Source organism: Caenorhabditis elegans, chromosome X (assembly GCF_000002985.6).
Source record: "Caenorhabditis elegans chromosome X".
Lineage (NCBI taxonomy): Eukaryota > Metazoa > Nematoda > Chromadorea > Rhabditida > Rhabditidae > Caenorhabditis > Caenorhabditis elegans.
The window spans coordinates 1,317,613-1,342,218 of NC_003284.9; the positions used below are offsets into that span (position 1 = coordinate 1,317,613).

General features: G+C 35.9%; 3 protein-coding genes across 4 annotated transcripts; 1 reads left to right on the plus strand and 2 right to left on the minus strand.

Annotated features, from left to right (window-relative positions):
* Positions 1-3,731: 3,731 nt before the first annotated feature.
* On the plus strand, positions 3,732-10,374 carry pdk-1 (3-phosphoinositide-dependent protein kinase 1). Of its 2 annotated transcripts, none has more exons than NM_001029572.4 (11): positions 3,732-3,837; positions 4,561-4,719; positions 6,771-6,966; positions 7,084-7,416; positions 7,457-7,550; positions 7,600-7,765; positions 7,817-8,058; positions 8,461-8,517; positions 8,568-8,856; positions 8,928-9,095; positions 9,762-10,373. In NM_001029572.4, the coding sequence occupies exons 1-11, from the start codon at positions 3,751-3,753 to the stop codon at positions 9,879-9,881; spliced, it is 1,911 nt and encodes a 636-aa protein (NP_001024743.1). In that variant the 5' UTR covers positions 3,732-3,750; the 3' UTR covers positions 9,882-10,373. The 2 variants fall into 2 exon arrangements, with proteins under 2 accessions (NP_001024743.1, NP_001024742.1); NM_001029571.4 differs by having other exon boundaries at positions 3,741-3,837; positions 7,463-7,550; positions 8,467-8,517; positions 9,762-10,374.
* F21E9.2 (CX domain-containing protein) lies at positions 10,360-12,335 on the minus strand. The gene is made up of 4 exons (NM_075843.5): positions 12,255-12,335; positions 11,515-11,703; positions 11,290-11,458; positions 10,360-10,622 (listed from the first exon to the last, which is right to left on the minus strand). Exons 1-4 carry the CDS (start codon positions 12,326-12,328, stop codon positions 10,554-10,556), a joined length of 501 nt encoding a protein of 166 aa, NP_508244.2. The 5' UTR covers positions 12,329-12,335; the 3' UTR covers positions 10,360-10,553.
* Positions 12,336-17,753: 5,418 nt separating this feature from the next.
* On the minus strand, positions 17,754-19,303 carry ttr-37 (Transthyretin-like family protein). The gene is made up of 3 exons (NM_075844.7): positions 19,119-19,303; positions 18,038-18,174; positions 17,754-17,989 (listed from the first exon to the last, which is right to left on the minus strand). The coding sequence occupies exons 1-3, from the start codon at positions 19,291-19,293 to the stop codon at positions 17,852-17,854; spliced, it is 450 nt and encodes a 149-aa protein (NP_508245.1). The 5' UTR covers positions 19,294-19,303; the 3' UTR covers positions 17,754-17,851.
* Between the last annotated feature and the right edge of the window lie 5,303 nt (positions 19,304-24,606).

The window sequence follows — 24,606 nt, forward strand, 5'->3', positions numbered from 1 at the left end:
AATCCATGTTTTTCTCAAAAATCTTACGTTTTCATACTAGCTAGAGTTATTTTATCATTGCTGTAGGAGTACCGTAGTGGTGTATTATGTCTTGGATGCTTTCAGTATCATCAAGAAATACTTTGTCAACTGAAATTTTTTTTTCTCAAAAATTGGTGTTCCATACTTTTGTTGATAAACATTTTTCAAGAATAGGCCTTCCATGATGGCGCCAAAGCGACTTATGTATAATGCGACGCCAAACCCAAAAAGTGTCGGCCGCGGCCAACGAAGGTGGCAGGCAGGCGTCAGGCCCAGAAACTGCGACTGTCCCTCATAGAAGCGCTATAAAGTACTCTATAAAGTACTACTATTTATTGCACACTGTAACAATTAATATTTTCTTTGTAAAGAATAAAATTTTTTTAATCGTTTTCTGAAGTTTTATTGTCGAAAATTGATATACGTACATATTAGTGTTCACGTGAATCGTTCCAATGTCTCCAGCACGACTCTCCTTTTTTATTCGAAGTTACCTAAATATACTCAAAGGTTTTGAAATCTCCTAGTTTTTATTCGAATATTGAAAAAAAAGGCAAACTCAGCATTTGGCATACAGTTTTTGCTAAGGATTGGACCAAAAATATGAACTATGTTCTATGTAAGAGTTGGAAAGCTTGGGTCAGACGTGAAAAAGGCCGCGTCAACGTTAACCCCAAAATAAATACTCTTTCTAGTGTGGTTTTTTTGCTTTAGTGGCATAAATTAAAGCGAGGGTTGAACCAATTTTAGGCTAACTGTAAGTAAAAAAATGTTGCCCATGTCTTGCCAGAAACTTCTAAACCGAGGTTATAATTTTGGCTAAACTTTGCCATAAAGTTCGTACCAGCTAAACATTTGTTTTATTTTTTAACGTGTTTTTAGGAAAAAAAACAATATTTTATATTTTAATTGACGTAATCAAATTTTTTTACCTGTCATTTTTTCCAATATATAGGGTCGGAGTTATAACCAAGCAACCACGTAATAATAATATTAATTTTTAAAAAACTTTTTTTTTAACTTACAATGTTCTATACTTTTAGTTTTTGACGTTATTTGTGCTTTTGGCTAATACACTTTTTGATTAAAATTTTTTTCGGATTCATATCCAGTTGACACTTAATTCTCTAAAAACTTTTTTTTAACTTGGCCATTTTTGTATATTTTAAACCCTGAAATATTGAGTACAAATACGTAGCAACAACTCACATTTACTGGAAAATAATAATAAAATGTTCAAAACTTTCGAGAATTTTCTAAATATTCTGGCAAGGTAAGTTTCTAAAAATGAAAAAAAAACATACTTTTGAAAAACTTTTTATAATGTTTAGATACAAAACATAAAAACTTAATTAAACTTGAAAAATAAAAGAAAATAATTTTTTTGTGCGAGTTCCAAAATTATTTTCTGTAAAAAATGGTTTTTTTTGTTTCGATTGCACATAAAATTTTAATGTGTTCGATGTCTCCCGCTGTATCTCTTGATCTGAATTTTTTGAAATGTTGAATCAAGTGTTAACAGGTAGACAAGATTCTAAACAACAGTTTATCTGTTAATTTTTTTTTCTAAAATGCTTAGTTTGTGAGTTATACTCATTTGAAAGTTATAAAGAATTAGCAAAAATTGTAATTTTTCAACCGAATCAGAACATGTTTGAATGTTCAAAGCCTTAAAGCCTAACATGTAAAATTAAAAAATATGAAATGGTTACAATTATTTATTTTTTCAGTTTGCTTTTACTGACAAATGTATTTTTTTGATAATAAACAAAAAAAACATAGAAAGTTGCAATTTTGGACATTTTTTCTATTTTTTCACATTTTTCAGTGTTATTGACCGAGCTGTAAGTAATCCCAGCACATTTTCCATGTCACTCCAATTATCCCTGGCGCTTGCTTTCAGTCTCAATTTTCCCAAAACTATTTCTTCAAAAACATTTCCAAAGGCGCCCCTTGTGTCAACTGCAAACACTCGCCCCGATGACGTAACTTGTTTACGACGAAAAAAAAAGTGTTTCTTCGTGGTTTATAACTCAACTTGTTGATTTCATTTTAGTTCCGGGAAACAGAAAAGCGGGTTTCTACATACTACATACTTTTTGAGGAACAAGCTGAAAATCGATAAATGGTGTCAGTGGGCGGGGGGCATGGCAAAAACAACACATAGACTTGTGCCACACACACACACACACACACATCCCACACACAATGTTTGTTTGTCTCCGGAGAGGCGGTGGACGCTGACGAAGGGAGGCCTCCCTGAAAGCGATAACAACCGTACTTGTTGCGGCTGCGTCTCTTCGGCGGCCAGCGGCCCCTCGTCTTCGCTCATACTCTGCTTCCCGGGGGGTCGACGCTGCAACACACACGCGCGCACCGAGGCACTGCGCGGAACGGCCGAGACGCAGAAACGCACACAGACTTGCCTTTCGTCTAACACTTATCAAACGCTAGGCAATTGTCTGTGTTGGTTTTACCGTCGGTTTTTCCTTGCTTTTTTCCGAGGACTTCCTTTTTTTCCCAATTTTCTTTGATTTCAAGATAATAATGTTTTTTAATTTGCATACTTGCCATATTTTTTTTTCTTTTTTTTTGTGTTGTTTTCCGTGCCCATATATCTTGCTAGAAAAATCTGAAAATACAGCAGTACACGACAAAAACTTGTTCGATGGTTTGCCGCGATAATCGTCCCGAAAAGTAGCTGAATTAGAAAATGAGAGGGTGCTAGACAGAGATGGAGGAGGGGCCTGTGAATGTCTGTCTGAACACTTGAACTTTGCTTCTTTCTCTGAAACACCAGACTCATTTTGTCTAGATTTTCAGCTTCTTAATTTTTGTTTGGAAATTTCTGGTATGAATCTGATGCTTTAACAATTGTTTGAGTCTTATGTTTAAAAACATACGTGTAGCTAAAACTGTAAATTGGACGAATTTATCATCGACAAAAGCTCAGTTGCACTGACCAAAATTAAGCTTGCACTGACCAAATTCAAGTTGACACCAGGGGTGGGCGGCAAACAAAATTTTCCGCCGAATTGATTATTCGTTAGTTCTCAATTAAAAAAATACTTTAAAAACAATATTCCACTGTAATAAGTGTTATTTTGGAGAATAAGTGTAATTTTTTTTCCAACTTAAAATATTTAGAGATTCTGAATTTTTATTCTGGCAAAAAAGTGTTGGCCGGTAATTCCAAATTCAAAATTTTCGGCAGATCAAAACTCAGGGAGTTGCCGAAATAAACATTTTTTGAATAAAATTAGCAATCGGCCCTTTCGACAATTGCCGCCCACCCATGGTTTGCACTGACAAAATTTCGTTTTGCACTGACAAAAACCTTTGCACTGACAAAATTTCGTGTTGCACTGACCAAAAACAGATTTTCCTCAAAGCTATATGCAAAAACCTTGTTTTTCAAATGTTAATCCTCATCTGTTTTTGTTGGAAATCAAGTATTGCAGTTTCCTCGTTGTTTTCTAGTCAAAAGAGAGAAGACGTTCGCCTTTTTTTTGTTTTCGCACCGCGCCGCTGCTTCGATTCATTTTCAGTCTGTAATTCGAGCACGCTCGTTGCTAGGCGGTTTTGTGCGCCAAAAACAGCAAATAAAAACAGGAACACTGGAGTCGGCCAGTATTTTCGAATAATCATGTTCTAATCATATTCTTCCTCTTATTATATGTGCATAAAAATCCAGTAAATGGTAAAATTTTCAATTTCAGATCCATCTCGATGGAGGATCTCACACCAACTAACACGTCGCTCGACACCACAACTACTAACAATGACACGACATCGGATCGTGAAGCGGCGCCAACGGTGAGGAACTAGTTTCTAGACGAACATCGGAATGCGGCTTAAAGTTCGGGTGCACTTATCAAACTAGACCCGTTTTTTAGACCCTCTTTCAAAGCGGGGAACTGCAATACACTTTTTGAACCTAAAACCTAGATTTTTGGTGTTCTAAATTCTTTTGTGAATTGGAGAGCCAATTCAACCGGAAAACTCTTTTTTATAGGGAAAACGTTTTGCCACGTAGCAGATAAGTTAAATAGAAAATATTTTAAAATATTTTTTTTTGTCTAGGAAAAATTGATAAAGCACCTGGTCCAATTTTCAGAACGTTCCAATTTTACCTACAATACAAAATTGGCCGGCAAGCTTATGGCTTCTGTTTGCCTACTTCTAGCTTGAACATTCTAAGGCTCCGTAGCGAAAAAAATTTTTTAGGCTTTTTTTAAATAAATGTTTGGGCCGGAACACTTAACCGAATAGCATGATGAAACGCTCTAAAACTTGAATTTGAAAATTTGCAGTTGATGCTTTAATATAAAAGTTTTGAGGTTTCACCTGCCTAAGATCGTTTTAGCATAAATATGTAGATGACCGAGAGTATACAATTAAATATTAATTAAATATGAATTTCGAAATATGAATTTTGGTTGACTTCCATTATGTTTTTTTTTTCACATTTTACAACTATTCTAGGCAAAAATGAAAAAAAAAAACTTGTAGAATAATTTTCAAAATTTTATTTTCCAGACGCTCAACTTAACACCAACAGCAAGTGAATCGGAGAACAGCTTATCCCCAGTCACCGCCGAAGATCTCATAGCTAAAAGCATTAAAGAAGGATGTCCGAAGAGAACTTCCAACGACTTCATGTTTCTTCAGAGTATGGGCGAAGGAGCCTACAGCCAGGTTGGTGAACGAGGAAATTTCCAGAAATGTGTGCAACTAGTATCAGAGTACAAGGAAAAGCTTGGAAAATACTCGGAATGCCTGAATTAGTGCTTGAAGTAAGCTTGCCCATTTTTTTCGGAACATCGGTGATTCTTTCTTGGCAATTCAACTGATAGTACTGGTATTACCTAGCCGCAAAAAATTTGCAGTTTTTGCCACAAATCTATCTTGACACAATATACCTCACTATTAGTTAAATGCTGAGTTTTTATCGATTTTTATAGCTTTTTTTACTTATGTATATTCAAAATGTATGTGTTTTTCAAATCTTTTTAAAGGTTTAGTACGGTCATTAAAAAAAATATTTAAAAATCATCTTCATGGCGCTAAAATGAGCGACTATCATAAGAAATTAGAAAATTTGGAAAATTGGTTTATTTTTTTCTAGTCCTTGAATTTTCACCTTCCCATTTTTATGCTCTAACTGTGTTTCAAATACTCATATTCCAACATTGTAGGAATTCTAGAATTGCTTTAGATTTCTCTTTGTTTTCCAATCTTTTTTACTGTAAGTTATCATCATTTTGGCACCGAAAGGTTTTTTTAGGTAATTTTACCACTGACCGTAACACTTTTCCAATGGCGTATACAATTTGAATTTAGCAACAAAACAAAAAAAAACAAAAATCGTACCAAGACGGACTACTGTATTTTTTGGCGGAAAAATCGGCCAATTTTGCGTCAGGGTTACACGACTGTGGGAATTGAACTCGCACTATGTAGGCCCATTCATGTTGTCTCCCCCTGTCCAATCTCTTTTCTCCACAACACTTTAATCTCATTTCGCATGGAGAAGAGAAAGAAGAAGATGCAGAAAACGACGACATCGTCATAGAATTGTCTACACAAACCTAGTGTTCTGCGTCTCTTACACAAAATAAGCCACGCGTCTAGCACTATCAACATTCGCAAACAGCTATACATGTGCTTGTTGAAGGGAAAAACGAGACGTTTGTGTGTATTGGGGAGGGGTAATGTAACCGTGGTTGTTGGGTTCATCAAATTGACAGCGCACAGGGATTTGATTTTGAACGTGTTATCGCTTTGGACCCTGAGGCATGTTTCCTACACCTAGAACAACTACCGTAATGAATCTTTACATTGACTTTCGGAGAGAAGGGTTTGTACTCTGACTATGTATAACTCAAGAAGAATGTAGGGAATTTATGTCGTTGGAACTTCCAATTTGGAAGTACAGTTTTTTGGAAATTAAATTTTTGATTCTTAAAATAGTCGACTTGAAATAATTTTTCGTTATTTATCAATCCAATGAGTTGAAAAAGTGAATGGAAATTTCTTGACTAAATCCGTGGAAAATTATCTAGTTTTGTTTTTCAGATAAGTTGTAAACACTTTGATAGTTAAAATGATTGTTTGTAGTGATCAGAAGCAGAAAATCTGACTAGTTTCCGCCCCCCCCCCCTATACATATGATGCACACTTAAAATGTCCAAGTGGTGTTTGAATAGCAAATCTTGAAAACGTAAAAACAATAATTATTTTCTATATCTGTAAATATTTTCAACGAATTTTCAGCTTCCAAATTTTGGTCGTTTTTGGATCTTTTTACAAAAAAAATATTTTATCAACTGACACTGATAATATTTTCTGCCTCATATTAAAAAATATTCCTCTAGCAAAAACTGTAAGTTGAACGAATTTACAATAAAAAACACAGCTGCACTGACCAAAAAACAATTACACTGGCCAAAATTGAGCTTGCACTGACCGAGTTTAGCGACCATATCTTTTTTGTCTAATTTGTGGTGTGTGCGGCGAATTCGGCAAAATTGTCGAGCTCGGAAAACAGAAAATTTGGCAAATTTACCGCAAACTCTTCAACTGAAGCCACTATTGCACATTAACTGTCAAAATTCTGGATATAATTAGCAAAACAATAAGTAACATTTCTGAAAAATTAGAACCTTTCCCGCATTGTATTTGTAGACGCACCTAAAAAATTTCAAAACACCAAAAAACAAGCTTCCAGTAAAACCCTAATATTCCAGGTATTCCGATGTCGCGAAGTGGCAACAGATGCGATGTTCGCCGTCAAAGTGCTCCAGAAGTCGTACCTCAACCGCCATCAAAAAATGGACGCAATCATTCGCGAGAAGAATATCTTAACATACCTGTCACAAGAATGCGGTGGTCATCCGTTTGTCACACAGCTCTACACACATTTTCACGACCAGGCTAGAATTTGTGAGTTTTTTCCAGCGCCAAGGTTCTTTTCTGAACCCATCAAAATCCACTTGTGATCATTTTATTCCAATAAAAACGTCAACTTAAAAAAAAAATTAAACCTCAATTAATATTCAGATTTCGTGATCGGACTTGTTGAAAATGGTGATCTTGGCGAGTCGCTGTGCCATTTTGGATCATTCGACATGCTCACCTCAAAATTCTTTGCCTCGGAAATCCTCACCGGACTGCAATTCCTACACGACAACAAAATTGTGCACAGAGACATGAAGCCGGACAATGTGCTCATCCAGAAAGACGGTCACATTCTCATCACAGATTTTGGAAGTGCCCAGGCGTTTGGCGGTCTCCAACTGTCACAGGAGGGCTTTACGGATGCGAATCAGGCAAGCTCGCGATCTTCGGATTCTGGATCGCCGCCGCCAACTCGATTCTATTCGGATGAGGAGGGTAAGGTTTTCGGAAATTTGACTGAAACAATTTTTGCCAGTTCCAGAAGAGAACACTGCTCGACGTACCACATTTGTTGGAACTGCTCTCTACGTGAGCCCGGAGATGCTAGCTGACGGAGATGTGGGACCACAGTAAGCTCCGATTCTTTGTAGAATGTCAAATTTAACAGTTGGATTTCAGAACCGACATTTGGGGATTGGGATGTATCCTTTTCCAGTGTCTAGCCGGACAGCCACCATTCAGAGCCGTCAACCAGTACCATCTTTTGAAAAGAATCCAGGAGTTGGATTTCTCGTTCCCAGAAGGATTTCCAGAGGAAGCGTCGGAAATTATCGCAAAGATTTTGGTAGGTTGACATGAAACTTTAAAAACTGAATACGTAATTTTCAACTTACAGGTGCGCGACCCGAGTACCCGTATCACCAGTCAAGAACTTATGGCTCACAAGTTTTTTGAAAACGTTGACTGGGTGAACATTGCAAATATCAAGCCACCAGTCCTGCACGCCTACATTCCAGCCACATTTGGCGAGCCGGAGTACTACTCTAACATTGGGCCTGTCGAGCCGGGACTTGATGATCGTGCCTTGTTCCGTTTGATGAATTTGGGAAATGATGCTAGCGCATCACAGCCATCAACGTGAGTTTGAAGCATTTTTTTCTTGCATTAAAAGTTTTACCTTGCACTGACCAAAATTTATTGAAACTATTAATTATTTGATTCTGATTAACAATGACCAAAAGATTTGAACTGACAAAGTGCAAATTTGCACCGACCAAAAAACAGTTTGCACTGACCACCTCTTCATTTGCACTGACCACCTCTTCATTTGCACTGACCAACTTTTCATTTGCACTGACCATCTCTTCATTTGCACTGACCAACTTTTCATTTGCAATTCTGGCAATGATTCTTTTGCATCTACTGATCAAAAATTGATTCAAATCAATTAATTTTCTTTGACAGTACTATGCCTTATTCAAGGAGATGCTGATCTGAAAATTCTCAATAGTTGATAAAAATTACTAACCCCTTAGAAAGTTTCAGACCGTCTAACGTGGAACATCGCGGAGACCCATTTGTTTCGGAAATTGCACCGTGAGTGATTTGCACCTAATTGGTTATTTTTAATAATCATTAAATTATAGACGCGCCAATTCGGAAGCCGAAAAGAACCGCGCCGCACGTGCGCAGAAGCTCGAAGAGCAACGTGTCAAAAACCCATTCCACATCTTCACCAACAACTCGCTCATTTTGAAACAAGGATATTTGGAAAAGAAGCGAGGATTGTTTGCCAGACGCCGAATGTTCCTGTTGACCGAAGGACCGCATCTCTTGTACATTGATGTGCCGAATCTTGTGCTCAAAGGAGAGGTACCATGGACGCCGTGCATGCAGGTGGAGCTAAAAAACTCGGGAACTTTCTTTATACATACGGTAGGTCAGAATAATCATAGCTGTCTATCTCATTATAGTACTCAATGAATCTGAAAATTTCAAATTTTCAGCCCAACCGCGTCTACTACTTGTTTGATCTCGAAAAGAAAGCAGATGAGTGGTGTAAGGCTATCAATGATGTTCGCAAGCGGTACTCGGTGACTATCGAAAAGACTTTTAACTCTGCGATGCGTGACGGAACATTTGGCAGCATTTATGGAAAGAAAAAGTCCAGAAAGGTATGAATTACTGGAAGGCCCCCCTCACTGAGTTTCCAGCAAGTTCAGAGTTTTTTATTGGAATTTTTGCCAATTTTCATTAGACTTTAGAGCCTATTGCTATTTTGTGGACAGGTTTAAACATTTTCAAAAAAAAATTGAGAAATGTCTGAAAAAATTTGGAGTGTGACAGTTTTCTGAATTTTGAAAATTCTGTTCTCAAAATTGGATTTTTACAGAGCTTGTTTCGAGATTTCATAATCCTTCAAAAGAATATAGAATATTTGTGTTCAACTTTTCTTGTCAAAATATTTTTTTTGGACAATCTAGATTCTGGAAAATTTTCAAAAAAAGATAATCTCTAAACAAAACTAAATTCAAAATGTTCTAAAGGTTCTTTATTTTCCATGCAACTCTAAAATCTTCCCGTATATTTTTTTGGAAAGTCTTATGATGTTTAGACGGTTTAAATTTTTTGATGATTTAAATTTTTTAGGGGTGGTCTATAATTTTGGACCACCCTGTATAATTATGGACCACCATGTACACTTATAGACCACCCAGTAACAAGCATTTTTGGACCACCACGCAAATCTTATTATTATGGACCACCCAAACTTAGAACACCTTCAATACTTCTTTTCTGTTCAAAAAATGATCAACTTGCTGAAAAAAAATTTTTTGTAGGAAATGATGCGTGAACAGAAGGCGCTGCGCCGCAAACAAGAAAAGGAGGAGAAAAAGGCGCTAAAAGCCGAGCAAGTGAGCAAGAAGCTTTCAATGCAAATGGACAAGAAGTCGCCTTGAAGGCTCACCTCCCTTCTACTCCCCACAAAATCACCATCAAACAAATCACACTTTTGTATCATTTTGCGTCCTTACATCTCCTTTCATTCCTCACTTTGGTTTTTTCCAACTGTCATTAAATATCTGTAGGTACTGAGATATCCCCCCACGTCACACTTGCTCTCATCACACACAGGCTGTCATAGTTGTTTCACACCTTTTTACACACTTTTTCTCCATTCCAACTGCTAGAATGCACACTGTAGACGTAGACGTCTTTGTCTTGTACTATTTTGTTTTTTTTTTGCTTAAATTGGGTTTAATCCTTTTTCAAAAATTTCACAATTTTTATACACTGCGTACGTAGAACCACACTCTGTTTTTTTTGTCATTTTTTTTTGTTTCCCTTACAATGATCTGTTTTTCTTTTTTTTTCTCCCTGTCGATTCGTACCATTTGTTAGCTGAAAAGTTTTCATATTGAAAGTTCCTATAAAATGAATTTTTGGCTCAATTTATGGTATATTTTGCACACACAAATGTAAGTTAAAAAGGAATTAAGAACGAATCGAGAGTGGCAAGAGACTCAAACTCTTGGGCTGTGGATAATCTGGAGGATTCGAATGATTAGCGATAAAAAAAAGAAAATTAATTATCTTGTCCCAAAAGTTGATTATTCAACAAAAAATTGCTGTTAATATGACTTGAAACCACTGAGATGGTTGAATTGCACATCGGGGTAGAAGGACGTTGGGCCACTTATCTGGAATTTGAATAGTGTTAATATCGGTTTTTTATGAGATTTTTTTAATGAGACAGTTTGTAACTTGATACAGGTACGTTGACAATAAAATGTTTCCAAAATTTGTTTGACCAAACTTTTCGCTCACTTTTTTTTCCTGACTGTTTGATTGCATTTAAGACGCAATACGAAAAAATCAAGTTTTTCAGCTTAAGGATATTGGCTTTTGGATTTTAATTTATGAAATACAACATGTTGATCGAGCTTTTGAATCAATTCCTAATGATCTACGGGGGTAGGCAAGAATTTTCAGATTTTTTGCCATATTTTTGACCATCGGTATTTTCGACAATTTCCGAATTTTAAGAAGTGGCAGCAATTCAAAAATTCTAGAAATTCTGAGTTTAAAAATTTCCGGCAATTCGGCCAAATTTTTGAAAAGAGTTGAAAACATTTTAAAAACTTTTATATGTTCGGTAATTGCCAATTTGTCAAATTACCAAACTACTTATATTTATAGGGTTCAATAAAAAACGAGAGATGAGAAATATACAACTTTCAATTTTTTTACAATTTAAAATATTAAGAATTTGTGATCCATTTTAGCCTTCCCCCCTCCCCCTCCCCCTCCTTTGAATTTATTTTTTCAGTATCACTAATTCAGAAGCTTACAACGCTTATCACTCACTTGACTAACTGACGGGCTCTCAATAACACTCTCTGCTAAGTGCTGCTTGTGAATTCGATCCTTATGCCGGTTCATGAGCCAAACGGTGAGCAGAGCAAGGACAGCAAACACGATGGTTATGAGCACCATAACCAGAAGAGCTATCGCCCAGCCAAACGATGTACTGCGTCTAAACATATAAGAAAATGGCTTACAAAATTAAAAATAAAAATAAAAAACACTAACGCAGCAAGATCCGAAATAGTACAACATCCATGGCTGCAACATCCAAGTTCGCAAAGGTATGGGATTGCTGTGTCGGCTGTGTTATAGCGGTAGAAGCAGATAGTCTGACCGGTTTCGGACACTTCTTGACGGATGAAACCACCTAGGCTGTGGCGGACAAGGTTTTGAGCAGCAGTTGCCACGTTTGTTCTGAAATAATAAAACATTGAAATTAAGAATACGTGTTTGAAAAAAAATTGAAAATTTCAAGCTGGAGATATGTTATTTCTGTACATAGTCTGTAGTAAGTATGGAGCACCGTTTTTTTTTTGAAAGCATCACATGTAGTGCACAACGTCAACTGTATGGCGTTTGAGCATTGAAGTAAGGAAAACCGAGTAGGCATACGGTAGGGGTATTGTAAATGAGCCTCGCAACCATCTGGCAAAAAAGCTCACTCAGAGCAATTAACTAAATTTTCCTAATTTTACAAAAATGTTAACTGGATTACTGTCGCTATTATTTTTTAACAACCAGGTTGCAGAATTATAGTTTTTAAATTTTCAAGCGTGTTCAAAAATTGACCTGCTCGAGAATGCGTAAAGTCTTATTAATTTTCCAAATGAGCAAGCTTGCATGTATATTTTTAGCAAACGTCAAATTGTGCTGCATGGGTGGAACAGGTAATCAGAATTCACAATTAGGGACTGTGTACACTTTCCTGACTTTTTTAGAAAAAACCGGCAAAATTGCCAACTTACGTCGTTGTAGTCATCGTTGAAGCTAGGTAGGCTTGTTCCTGTTCGCTTATTGGAAAGCTCTCCCAACGAGTCATTTTCTCTGTAATAATGAAATTTTCTAAGAAAAATATGATAGAGAATTGCAAAAAAGTGATAGGAAACTTGCTTCCTGCTAAAAGAAAATGTTATAGTAATAGCATGACATAAATTAAAAAATTAATCAATTTCATTTGTTTTGGCAGTTGAGAGCTTGTGGGGTTTCTGTGTTAAACTATAATACTTGGTCGAATTAGTGAGAACACACAGTGTACAAAACTATGCTAGTAAATTCAAAAAATGTGAGTTAAAAAAGTTAAAAAAAAAACAAAATAAAGCAGAGCCTATTATTACATTTTTAATATTAATAACGTCTGACTTTTTTATAATATTTTAATTGCAAAAAAAAATAATTATAAGCGAGGTCTGTAAATGGGCCTTGCTCCTTTCGAGGCTTGAATTGTAATCTAAGCCTAAGCCTACGCCTAAACCTTAACTTAAGCCTAACCCTTAGCCCAAGCCTTAGCCTAAGCCTAATCCTAAGCCTAAGCCTATTGGATTTATATGCAGAACATTTTTTGTTATATAAACCTACATAAAAAAGGCTAAGTACAGAAACTAAACGGAAACTTCAGGAAATTGTCAGAAAACTCATTTAAAAACTGAGAAACTTCAAGCTCCACGATTCAAAATTGGTAGATCATATTGCTAATTTGTAAGAGGAAAATATCTGGCAAATTTCTGACAAAGTCAAAAGCTGCCAAAAGTTAGATACTACATGATCTGCAAAAAACATGATAAAAACACAAAGAGCACAATAAGACTAGACCAACATGTAAAAATGAAGAGCCAAGCTTTTTAACAATGTTTATCTCCCCAAAGCCCCACCACTCAATGGTCATAATTGACCTTTGAGAAGTCACCCACTCAGGTGGCGGACTGGTCATGTCGTGTTTTGCTTTGTTTCTTCATCATCTCTTATGTCCAATAATAATCGCAAATACAACATCCTGTTCGAATGCTCGGCGGCGGTGGCTCTCAAGATATACAATATGCTTAAGCTTAAGCCTAACATCCACTTCATCAACTCTTTTTTCTGTGAAATATTTTGAACTTCCTCATTTATTTGGCTACGACACTAAGAATATAACACCAGAGAGGGCAATAAAACTCTCAAAAATTCCATATATTATTCTTAGACTTAGGCTTTGGCTGTTCAGGCTTAGGCTGAGATTTAGACTGAGGTTTAGGCTTAGGCTTAGGCGTAGGCCTAAGTTTACGCATAATCTTAGGCTTACGCTTAGGTTACACTGCTTACTTTTTTCACATTTCAAAAACCGTAAGCGCAGTAGATCCAAAAATTAAAAAAATTACTAAGTATCCGACTGATTTTTTGAAACTATGGTTTTTAAATTGAAAAAAATGCATGCAACACAAATAAAAATACTAAAAAAAACAATCAATACGAAAAAAGTTATGAATATTGATCCGGACACCTAATACACCAGGCGGAAATTAAATTTTTCAATAGCTGTCGAAAATATCGAATTGCCAAATATTTTTAATTTTGGTTCTAGTCAAATTGTATAATTATCTAAAAAATTGTGCAAATGAAAACAATGATTGCAGTAGAAATGAACTTTTTGAGTTTTTTTTCCACATTTTTAGAATTCGAAAGTTGTCTAATTTTGATATTGCCAATTTAGCGGCGTGTCGGAAATTTTGCCGTTCGGCAATTGTCGAAAACAGCTGAGCTGTGAAAAATATGAAAACACGGTAATTGCCGAATTATCGAATTCTAAGAAATGTTCGATTGCCGCTCACCTCTGATTAAAAATGAAACTAAAAAAGTTTATTGAAACGTTCTAAAGCAACTATTAAAACGAATCAAACTAGATTTTTAAAAAAATTATTTTTTCACAGTGATATTTACTAGTAGCAAATAATAAGAAAAATTTTCTAAAGTTTTCGAAAAAAAAAATGGTACCCATCTAGACACAGTAGATTTTTTTAAAGTGAAATAGTTGTTGCGTCTTTAAAGAATCTCTTGTAAGAATTTTTATTGATTTTTACCACTTATTCAGATAAAACTCATTTTTTTCCCTTAAAATTAAACAAAAAATATCACTTGGAAAAAGGTTGGTAAACACAAAAAAAATGAAAAATCTATAAAATTTCTGCAGCGACAAAGACCTCCAAATTCCACTAGCCTTTAAAGGTGCATTCAATTTTGGTGGCCAGGAAAAAAATATAATTTTAATTTTGCAGACAAAAAACTAGACATTTCAATCGAATCAAATCGGATGTGCAAAAAATCAAAAAATTTCGAAAAAAAAACCGATCAATGTTGATAAAGCATTTAGTGATTTTAATGAGTTCCCCTTCCAATCACAGAACACATCGAGCGATACATATCGCTGCTCGGTCACAAAAACAAACAAGGTGGCTCCGCGAGCAATAGACCTCACCTCCCTCCGGTCATTAGCCGATAAGAAAATTGACAGTTTAGTCATGAAGGGATCGACGCGGGATTGGACAGTTTGCACTTCCCGTTCGTTTCGAAACAGGCGGGTGGTATTTTAGAAATGGAGGAGCATGCTTTGGGGAGCATAAGAATAGTCGAAGTTCTTGGGTGGCATGGGATTTGTCAAAAACTTCGAGAAGTGTCTGTGTTTTGTTGTTTGACCGATATACAATATGAATAATTTTTAAATAAATTTTCCAGTTGTGCAAAAATAACTTAATTTCGACTAAACGGGTTGCAGTTGTTTGCAAATTTTCAAACAGTTAAGAAAAGAAAGAAAATTGCCGAATAACTCAAGCTAGTTTGAAATTCAAAAATCGCCCACTTTTGAACACAATCCGTCCGAAATTTTGACAAACTATGTTTCAAACTACATATCAAAGCAAAGAAAACAGAAGAAAACCCAGCAAGTTCGTTCAAAATAATTATCCTTTTTTTCGGAAATTGACTAAAATCTAAACTTTTTTTGCATATTAGAGTAGTTTTTTAAAAAAATCCACAAACTCGTTTTCAAGCACTTAAGATAAAATTCTGATCTTGCCCTTTTGAAAACTTCCCAATTTTAGATTGGAGAGTACTTTTCCGGTTTTTGTTCTCCAAAATGTTTTCGAAATTTTCATTCATGAAACGTGAACTTTTTTGTAATGTTAGGCTTCGTATTGTTGTTTTCTAAGCCTAAAATTTAAAATAGTTTTGAAAAAAAACATTCGGGTGTGAATTTAAATTGAACACCTGGGTGTTATAAAATTGAAAAACATTTTGGGGCAGATATCGGAAAAGTACCCATTGGAGTAGCGGGAAATTTCTAAAAACCACTCTTATGGTGCCAAAATAACCAAATATCATAGTAAAACATTTTTTAAAAAATTGGAAAAAATTTTTTTTTAAATTTGGTTGACAAAAAAAAATTATTTTCTACGATTTTTATATTTTAGTTTTGTTTTCATTATTTGAGTTAGAACATGCAGCAGTGCTTCCTTAAAATTTGCCGAAACTTTGACTTGAAATTTTGAAAAATCTTAACATTTTTGAAGTATTTCTTTAATGATATTCAGTCGTTTCGGATAATTTTAGTATCTAAACAGAATTTCCACTTGCGCTACTCCGCCTTTAAATGTTATTTGGCACTTTGAATACAGTACATACACGTACTATTTTTGTGACACCACTGCTGCTAATTATTTTTTTTCCTACGAACAGGAATCAGCTCAATTTATTTTCAAAAAGTATGAAAGATATGGACTAAAACTACAGGCCTTTAATTTACAGGAAATTTAACTTTACAAAAAAAATTCAAAAAACTAAAATTCCACAGACCAGAACCAAAAAAAAATGCTCATGAACATGTGGCGCTGATTCGTGAGAAGTTGTACATGGCTGGACAACAAGCCCTGTTAAGGGTGGGGTAGGCGTTTGAGTGTATGAATCAGTCAAGTACCCCCCCCCCCCCCCCCCAACCAACTACGAACCGTTTGTTTTTCCAAGACCGCACAGAATGCATGGAGAGGGCGACTGGTCCAGGCTGTTTAAATAAAGCATTTTTCGAAATTTTGGTCAATTTTTTGGGGGACACGCAGTATATTATGAAATTTTTTTTTGAGTGGTAAATGATGTCATTGTGTTTGAGCAGGGAATTAGGCTTAAGAGGTCCCAAAATAGGAAATATTCTGTAAACCAACCATTTTGAAACTAAAATCTGTAGCAGCTACTATGTACAACAGAAAATAAAACTTCAGAAAATAAGAATTTTTATTCGAAAACAGTTAAATACTCTAGGTCAGTGAAAATTTTGGTCAGTGCAAAAAGTTGGTCAGTGCAAAAAGTTGGTCAGTGCAAAAAGTTGGCCAGTGCACAAAGATGGTCAGTGCAAAATTGATGATTAGTCAATACAACTTAATAAATTCGATTTTTAACAACAGTCAAATACTTCATTCACGATTTTCAAAATGAAATACTGGTAAAACAAAGTGAGTTCAAAAATAAATCCGTCAACTCTCCGACTCAAAAACGGAAGCAACTCACCAACAACCAAAAAAAAAAAGAATCAAATTCACAGACTATTGGGGGATGAGTTTGCGAACCGTGAGTTCAGCCTTTCGCTGTTTTGTTTTGAGATTTACAAAACAGAGACACCCGGGAAACGGCTTGAGCTGACCAAGTACAAAACATACGCACTCCCCTCCCCCCCTCCAATTCGATGACCGGTGTATCTTCCTCTTTTCGGCCGCTTTATTTGTTAGGGTGCGGGTTTACAAGAGGTTGGTTACACAATGTAAAGAGAATAGTTTTTGTGGACACGTGTTATGATAAATTCCTTAAGAAATGTTTGTAGGACTATAAGTTTAGGCCAACTAATGTTTGCTTAAAATTTGTTTGATATCCGGTTTTGTAACTAGAGTTTTTGTAGCAAGAAGTTTAACAAAAAAATTTGAATTGCAAACTTACCTAATGGATTTTCGAAATAATATGTATTACACGGAAAACGTTTTTTTTTGTATTAATTAACTTGTGAATAAAAATTTTTTCTATGTTTTCTTAATTTTCTTCAATATGGAGGAAAAAGCTGAAGAAAGCACTGACCGACTGTTGCACTGACCAAGTTTGCACTGACCAACATTTGCACTGACCAACTTCCATACTATTTGTTTTCTAAAAATTCAAGCTAAAAAGATTGGTCCTCGGGAAACAAAAAAAAATTAATTGTCAGGGTTTCTCAGAAATAGAACAATCATAAATTAAGACGGTTCAACCAGAAAAATCCGAGAAAAATGGTGAAATTTTTTACAAAAAAAAAACGAGAAAAATATAGATTTATCGAAAGACTGTTAATTTTGATGGGAAAAATAATTTTTTCACTTAAAATTAGAGAAATAACCTGGAAATATTGCGAATTTGAAATCTGTTCCAAACCATTTTTCAAAAAATCGAGAAACCAACAAAAATTAGATTTTCCAAAAAAAAAGGTAATAACAAGTTTATTACAACAATAAAGAAATCCCTGAACATTATTATATTATATACATATTCAATGTACATTTCTCGGTGAAAATTAATAATTTCAGTGCCTGCAATCTCGTTTTTCATTTCCAAATCCCAATTCCAAGTTGATAGATCCCAGGTCGAAAACTGGGATTTTGTACAAGTCAGTGCTCACGTACTTTTGAGGAATGTCCCAGAATAATCGTTTTTGGCATTTCTAAAATTAAAAATATCAAACTTAAAAAATGAGAAAATAAAAACTTACATGATTACCATCATTGCAATCATGATAAATTTTCAGGGCTGGCTCAATTACAGCTTTCTCATAAGTTCCTCCAGTAACGTGGAATTTTCCCTCTTCGTCGGTTTTCTTTTCATCTAGCAGATCGTCTCTGTCGTCACCTGAAAATTAAAATGTTCTAGATGAAAAACATTTTTCAGACTACAAAATTCAAAATTCCGGTCTTCATGTCATTTGTTTTGAAATAGTATTTGATATTTGTTTGATAAGAAGTAAGCGCCTGACTCTATTTTGCATACTTTGTAGCACTGACATTATTTTTGTGTAGAAATGTGGTTTTTTTTCGATTCTCCTTTTAAAAAAATCAAGAGAAAAATCGAAAAACTTCCAATGACGCCCTTGTTCCCAGCACATAAAAATTACTATATATAGAATTGTTTCCAAAATATTAAAGTTCGATCTGAATTTTTGATGTGCATTATTTCACTACTTTCGATGCACTTAAAATTTCTAAAATCTGTTTTTGCAGACATTTAATTTTTTTTTGAAATAAACGGTGTAAGGTGAACCTTCTCGACCGTTTAAAAAAATTATGGATAAATTTTCTATTTTTTTTCCAGAAAATTAAAAATTTCTAAAATCTTCCAGGTATACGTAATAACATTTGAACATTTTTAAATCATCAAAACTTGGCAGAACCCGGATTCGGAGTAACTTTATGGAAACCGATAGTATTTTTTTAGAAACACTGAAAATTTTCAGATCGATAAAATTACCGATAGAATTGTCGTTAAGAATTTTTTGTGAAAAATTTTTGTGAATTTTGTGAAACAAGAAATATTTTTATTCTAATAGGAGATTAGAAATCTTTTTTTTTGTAAAATTTTGTCAGCGCCAAGTTTTTGGTCAGTGCCAGTTCAAGCTGAATACCACAAAAAAAAGTTAGGATCAAAATTTGACCAGAAAAGTTTTCAAGCCAGAAAATGGTATCAATCATTTTGGGCCTCCAACAATTCCCTAAAATTTGGTAAATTCAATTTGGAAAATCTATTTTCAAAGTTTCCTACATCGAATCAATATAAAAGTATAACTTCAATCCCCTCACCATGATCTTTGTCAATTAATTTCACTGGAATCCCAATGAGCGGCTTGTCCCCACAAAATAACCGCCCTGACGCGGAAATTGCTTGAATCGGAAGCTCATCGGATATTTCGACGGCTCGCGGAGCAACTTGCAGTGTGTAAAAGGAAAGGAAGATGGTGATAGTTAATGATCTCATTTTATGGTGTCTGAAAAAAAAAATAGTTCGAAAAAATAAAATGAAAATTGCGAATAAACAATCCTACTGTAGGTAGTTTTATACGAGAAAAATGCCTAGAAAAATAAGAAAATCAATTGTTTAAAAGTGGAATTTAAAATGCGTTACACTGAAACTTTCAGACCTTTCAAAGTTATTTTCGGCCGTTTCATATCACTAATACGTTATTGTTGCTTTCCTCCCACCGCTTGCCGAGCTGAAACTCGCTTCGTTGTCGGTGATAAGACCCGAAAAGAACTTTGATTTGTGTGCGGGTGTCAAAGACAAACTATGATCATAAGAGGAGCACCTTTTGACGTCAACTGACACCTTTTACCACGTCAATTTTGTAGTGGTTTGTGTCTTGTCCGTATGATTGATGATTGATATAAGGTTTGCCGTATTGAAGTCCAACCTTTTAAGAGCAAAGTGTGTGGGGAGCTCTTTTTTCTTGTCGGTTTTTTTCAACTAATAAAATGTTTAACATCATATAGATGGGGTAGCAGTTTTGCTGTCTAAATTAGGTACGCACTAGACTTCTACAACTACGACAAAAATTGGCCAAAGTCTCTAATTTCTTAAAATGCTGATCAATGAGCAATTTGAATTCACATTTTGAGATTGTTCAAGTGATGGTGCTGTCCATATGAAACCTAGATGTTACATTTCAAATCAAGCCTTCTCTGAAGCCTTAACTATAATTGAGATTACTTCGCGTTGGCCTGAAACATCGGAACATTGCTATATTTGATAGATTTCAGAATTGCTCAAATCAAAATGAACTTATATACATACATGTTCACAATACACAATATGTATACATATATATACATATACAGATATACACAAATTTCTAAATAACGACACAGTTCTCAAAGGTGGGCCCTTCAGCAAATCGCCAAATTGCCGGATGGCCGATTTGCCGGAAATTTCAAATTCCGGCAATTTGCCGGCTTGCCAATTTGCCGAAAATTTCAATTTTGACAATTTGCCGACTTGCTAAAAAAGTGGTTTGCCGCCCACCTTTTTATGTTCTTCCCTGATCAAACTTCAATCATATGTCTAATTACCGCTCCTCTTATTCTTATCAGCTAAAATTCAATTGATGGAAAATTAGAAAGTTCACACTATACTGTTATTGTTGTTCTGCACATATTTTCAAATACTTCGAGTGTACATAACACATGACAATGTAAAATTTGACATAGTCTAGCAAAAAATTTGAACCGTACTTACTTCTAGTCCAACTGTTATGTCCCCTCCGCCTTCATTTTGGAAGTTAAGCACATTTGCGAACTGTAGAAAATCAATACTGATATAGAATTCAGTGTGTCTGAATTCAAAAAAAGGTACAGTTTCATTCTGCCATTTAAACATTCAGAGCAAAATATTTCTACATTAATATGAACTTCCTTATTTAAAGTTGTATGAACCAACAAAGTATGGACAAATTACATTTGAAAATGAATTTACTCGAGTTGAACTCTTTTGGGGTTTGCCCCGTTTCATTCGTTTATTTAACAAATTCTTCTTTTGTATTATTGTTTTGTTGGTTTTCTTCTTGAAGTAAAATGAATTCGAATTCAGAAAAATCAATGTTATCTAAATATTGGTAAAATCTCATGAAATATGAGCCAATTTCAGTTACAATATATCGGGTTTCGGAGTGATACAGGGTGCACAACTGCTATAAGACTCTCAACATTTGAGGTATCTGGTACATTTCTGATCCAGCATACCATAAAGCATCTGTAACTACAATTTCATATTTCTATCTCAAAAATTGAAAACAAAACAGCAAAAAGTTAAAAATTGAGTATACAGGCTCTCCCTGAAAGTTTTGGCAATTTTGTTGTACGTCTTCACAAGAGTTTCTAAGTCCTCCAGACAACTCTTACAAGGCACAACTTTATTCAGGTCTAAGAAGTGCACCGATTAGTCTTTCTTGTTTAAGTAGTCATGTACTCACCAGTACTCACCAGGAATTTGTTTTTTTTTGGCAAAAATGAATATTTTGGTTTTTTTTGTTTCTTTGGACCAAAAAAAACGACAAGTCTCTTTCAAAAATGCTATTTTTAGTTGGTATGATGAAAAAAAAAAACGATTTTTTTTGGTATTTTTGATATTGGTAATTTTTGAAAATTTGTGGGTTTCTATCGCGCAAGGAGACTATTCTCCCTTGGGAAACCTTTATCTACATTTTCAATCTCGTGGAATCTGTCAGTAAGCATGGAGATTGTAATCTTGAAACCTTTTTTGATTTCAAGGTTGCAGTTCGAACAACTAAAAGGAATATCAGGGACTGGAGCTGAAAATATTTGTTCTTATGCAATGTTAAAAGAGATAGTATTAAAGAAATTTTGCTTTACGATCTCAAAGTTTGCATATTTCCAAATTTTACAAAGGGGCTTCAGTGAAGTTGTAAAACTTATTTCAGAAATTAATTCATTCCACCCTCTTTCTCATTCCACCCTCTTTCTCATTCCACCCTCTTTCTCATTCCACCCTCTTTCTCGCGTTGTGGACGGTGACCCCTCTCTCCCCTCTCTCGACACCAATTATCGATTTTATTGCAATGGGTGCTAATAAGAAGAAAAGAGCTCGATCGGAAGCGTCTGATGAAGATCCTCCTCTTTTGACCAATTATAAAGACTACAAAGCTCTTCATGAGCATGTAGTTCTTCTTACGGAGTTGGTAAATAATCTTCACTCAGCTCTTGTTTCTTCGTCCTCTGCTAAGGAGCTCGCTGAGGATATTTTCTCGTCGATTCCGCAATGTGCTCCTGTTCCTGCCTTGCTTGATCCCATCTCTTATTCTGACATCGTGCCATTCTCGTCACCTAATCATTCTACTCCAACGACTGTTACTGTCTCTACTCCTGCTCAACCATCGTACGCTGCCGTGCTCAAGTCCGCTGTCCGCAACACCAAAGAAATGCGGGATTTTTCCCGCACCACCTCTCAGATAGAACGTAAGTCTATGAGATCAGTAATGGAGCGACTTCCAGACAACAGACATGACCCGCATCAAAACCAGTCTAACTACAACATGCTCCAATATTTCTCTCGAAAATACAATCTTCCGATGCCTACCCATTGCTACCGCCACGAGTGCAAAGCCGACTGCCGACCGCTCAAGATTGGGTTCCAATCTGAACTTGACCGTGATACCTTCAACGCTGGCTTCAACAAGCACAAGAAAGAAGAGCGCGGCATCACGTCAATCTTCCTGATGCCTCGTCTCCGGCGGGATCTGATGCCCGACGAGCTCACTGAATTGAGAAAGTCAAGGAAGTATGTGTATGATGAGAATTTGAAAGCCGGCAAGTCAGTTTATATTATGAAGGATATTTCTTACGTGAAAAACCCCAAACCCCAGGTTTTTCGCATCTCTCAAACTTCAGCCCTCTAAAGAATAACTTATCTTCTACTTCCTCTTTATTACTTTCCTCTATCAATTCCAATCTTTCTCACAATTCAATTCCTCAAACATCTCCCAAGCGGATTTCGCAATCCTCCTCTTTCTCTTTTTCCCTCCCCCCCTCTTCTCTCCCTCTCTCTCCAAAAATCGATAATCACGTCATACATAAAATTAAGAATATTAATTTCTCTCTTGCCAATGTTCGTGGAGTATCAGCCCTTCCTAAGATAATTATGCTAAAAGAGTTTTTTGCTTCTTCTGACATAGATATACTCCTTCTTACAGAAACTTTTCTTAGTAATATCGTACCTTCTAGTCTCTTCAATGCTCCTAATATGTCATTCTTAAGATTAGACCGTAATCCTGAGCTTCATTCTAAGGTGTCTGGTGGTGGAGTTGCTGTCATGCACAAGTCTTCTTTAAACATAACACTCCGCGATATTAATTTTGAAACCCATTACCCCAAACATCGCTGTGAAATTCTAGCTTTCGATATACACAACGCTGAACCAGCATCTTCAGCATCTTCCCCTTTATCCATATTTCTGATATACCGACCTCCCTGCTGCTCTGTCTCTGAAAACGCTGCTCTTATAGCTCATCTTGAGAGTTATATTCCTCTTAGTCGCACGATACTTGCTGGGGATCTCAATTTCCCACAAATTAATTGGTCCTCCGCCAATTCATCCTTACACCCATTTGCTTCTTTTCTCAGCTCCATCAACCTTTCCCAAAAAGTTCAATTTCCCACCAGATTATCTGCCTCCTCCAGCAACATTCTTGACTTAGTGGCCTGCTCAGCTGATATCTCTATCCTCCATCTCTCCCCTCAGCCAGCTCTTCTGAATTCCGACCACCTTTCGGTTAGTTTCAAGATTCCTATCCTCTCCCCTATAGACTCTCCGTGTCCTACTTCCCAAGACTCCAATAGTTCTCCCATGTTTGACTATAAAAAATGCAACTTCCCCCTCCTCAACAGAGCGCGTGTTAACTGGGACTTCGAATTCTGCTCTCAAAAATCCGTTTCGGAAAAATTTGATCGCCTACTTTCGATTCTTAACAACCTCCTTACTCTACACTGTCCCACTAAGTCAATTAGTGTCTCTAAGTCTCCTTCACCTTATCACAACATTCATCGAAAACTGAAGCGACTAAGGAATAAAATCAGCAAGCTTATTCTATCACGTAAATGCACATTTGAAATTATTAAAACCGCGCAATCTAAATACCGAAAACTTTATCGGAACTTTAGAAAATACGTGCGCCGTTTTGAAAACGATATAATTGCCAACTCAAATTTTACCAAAATAAGGCGTCTTATTAATAGTCGCCTCAAATCTCAGAACCTTGTTCCATCCATCATCCTTGACAATAAATCCATTGTCAATGATTCAGAGAAAAGCGAAATTTTTGCTAAAATCTTCGCCTCGCACTACTCTGACGATTCCAGCCAGTCTCAAAATTCTCTACATAGTCCTTCACCCACATCCCATTCCTCTCTTCAGAATCAAACATCCACATCTCTTCATTTAGACTCATTTCAGCCTTATATGATTGAAAGCGTATTGTCGAAGCTTCCCCCTAAATGTGGTTTTTCCCCACACTGCGCCAATTATCTAGTGCTCAAGAAATGTGCTACTCCTCTTGCTTTCCCTCTATCCATTATATACAAACAATCATTTGCCGATTCTAAAATCCCTGACTGCTGGAAAAAGGCAATAATCATACCAATACCCAAAAAAGGTAATCCTTCTTCCCCCAGCAACTACCGCCCGATAAGCCTCACTGACCCCTTTGTTCGTGTTATGGAGCGTATTATATGCTCTCGAATTCGCGCTGATTTTGGCCATCTTCTGCCCCACCCCCCCCCCCCC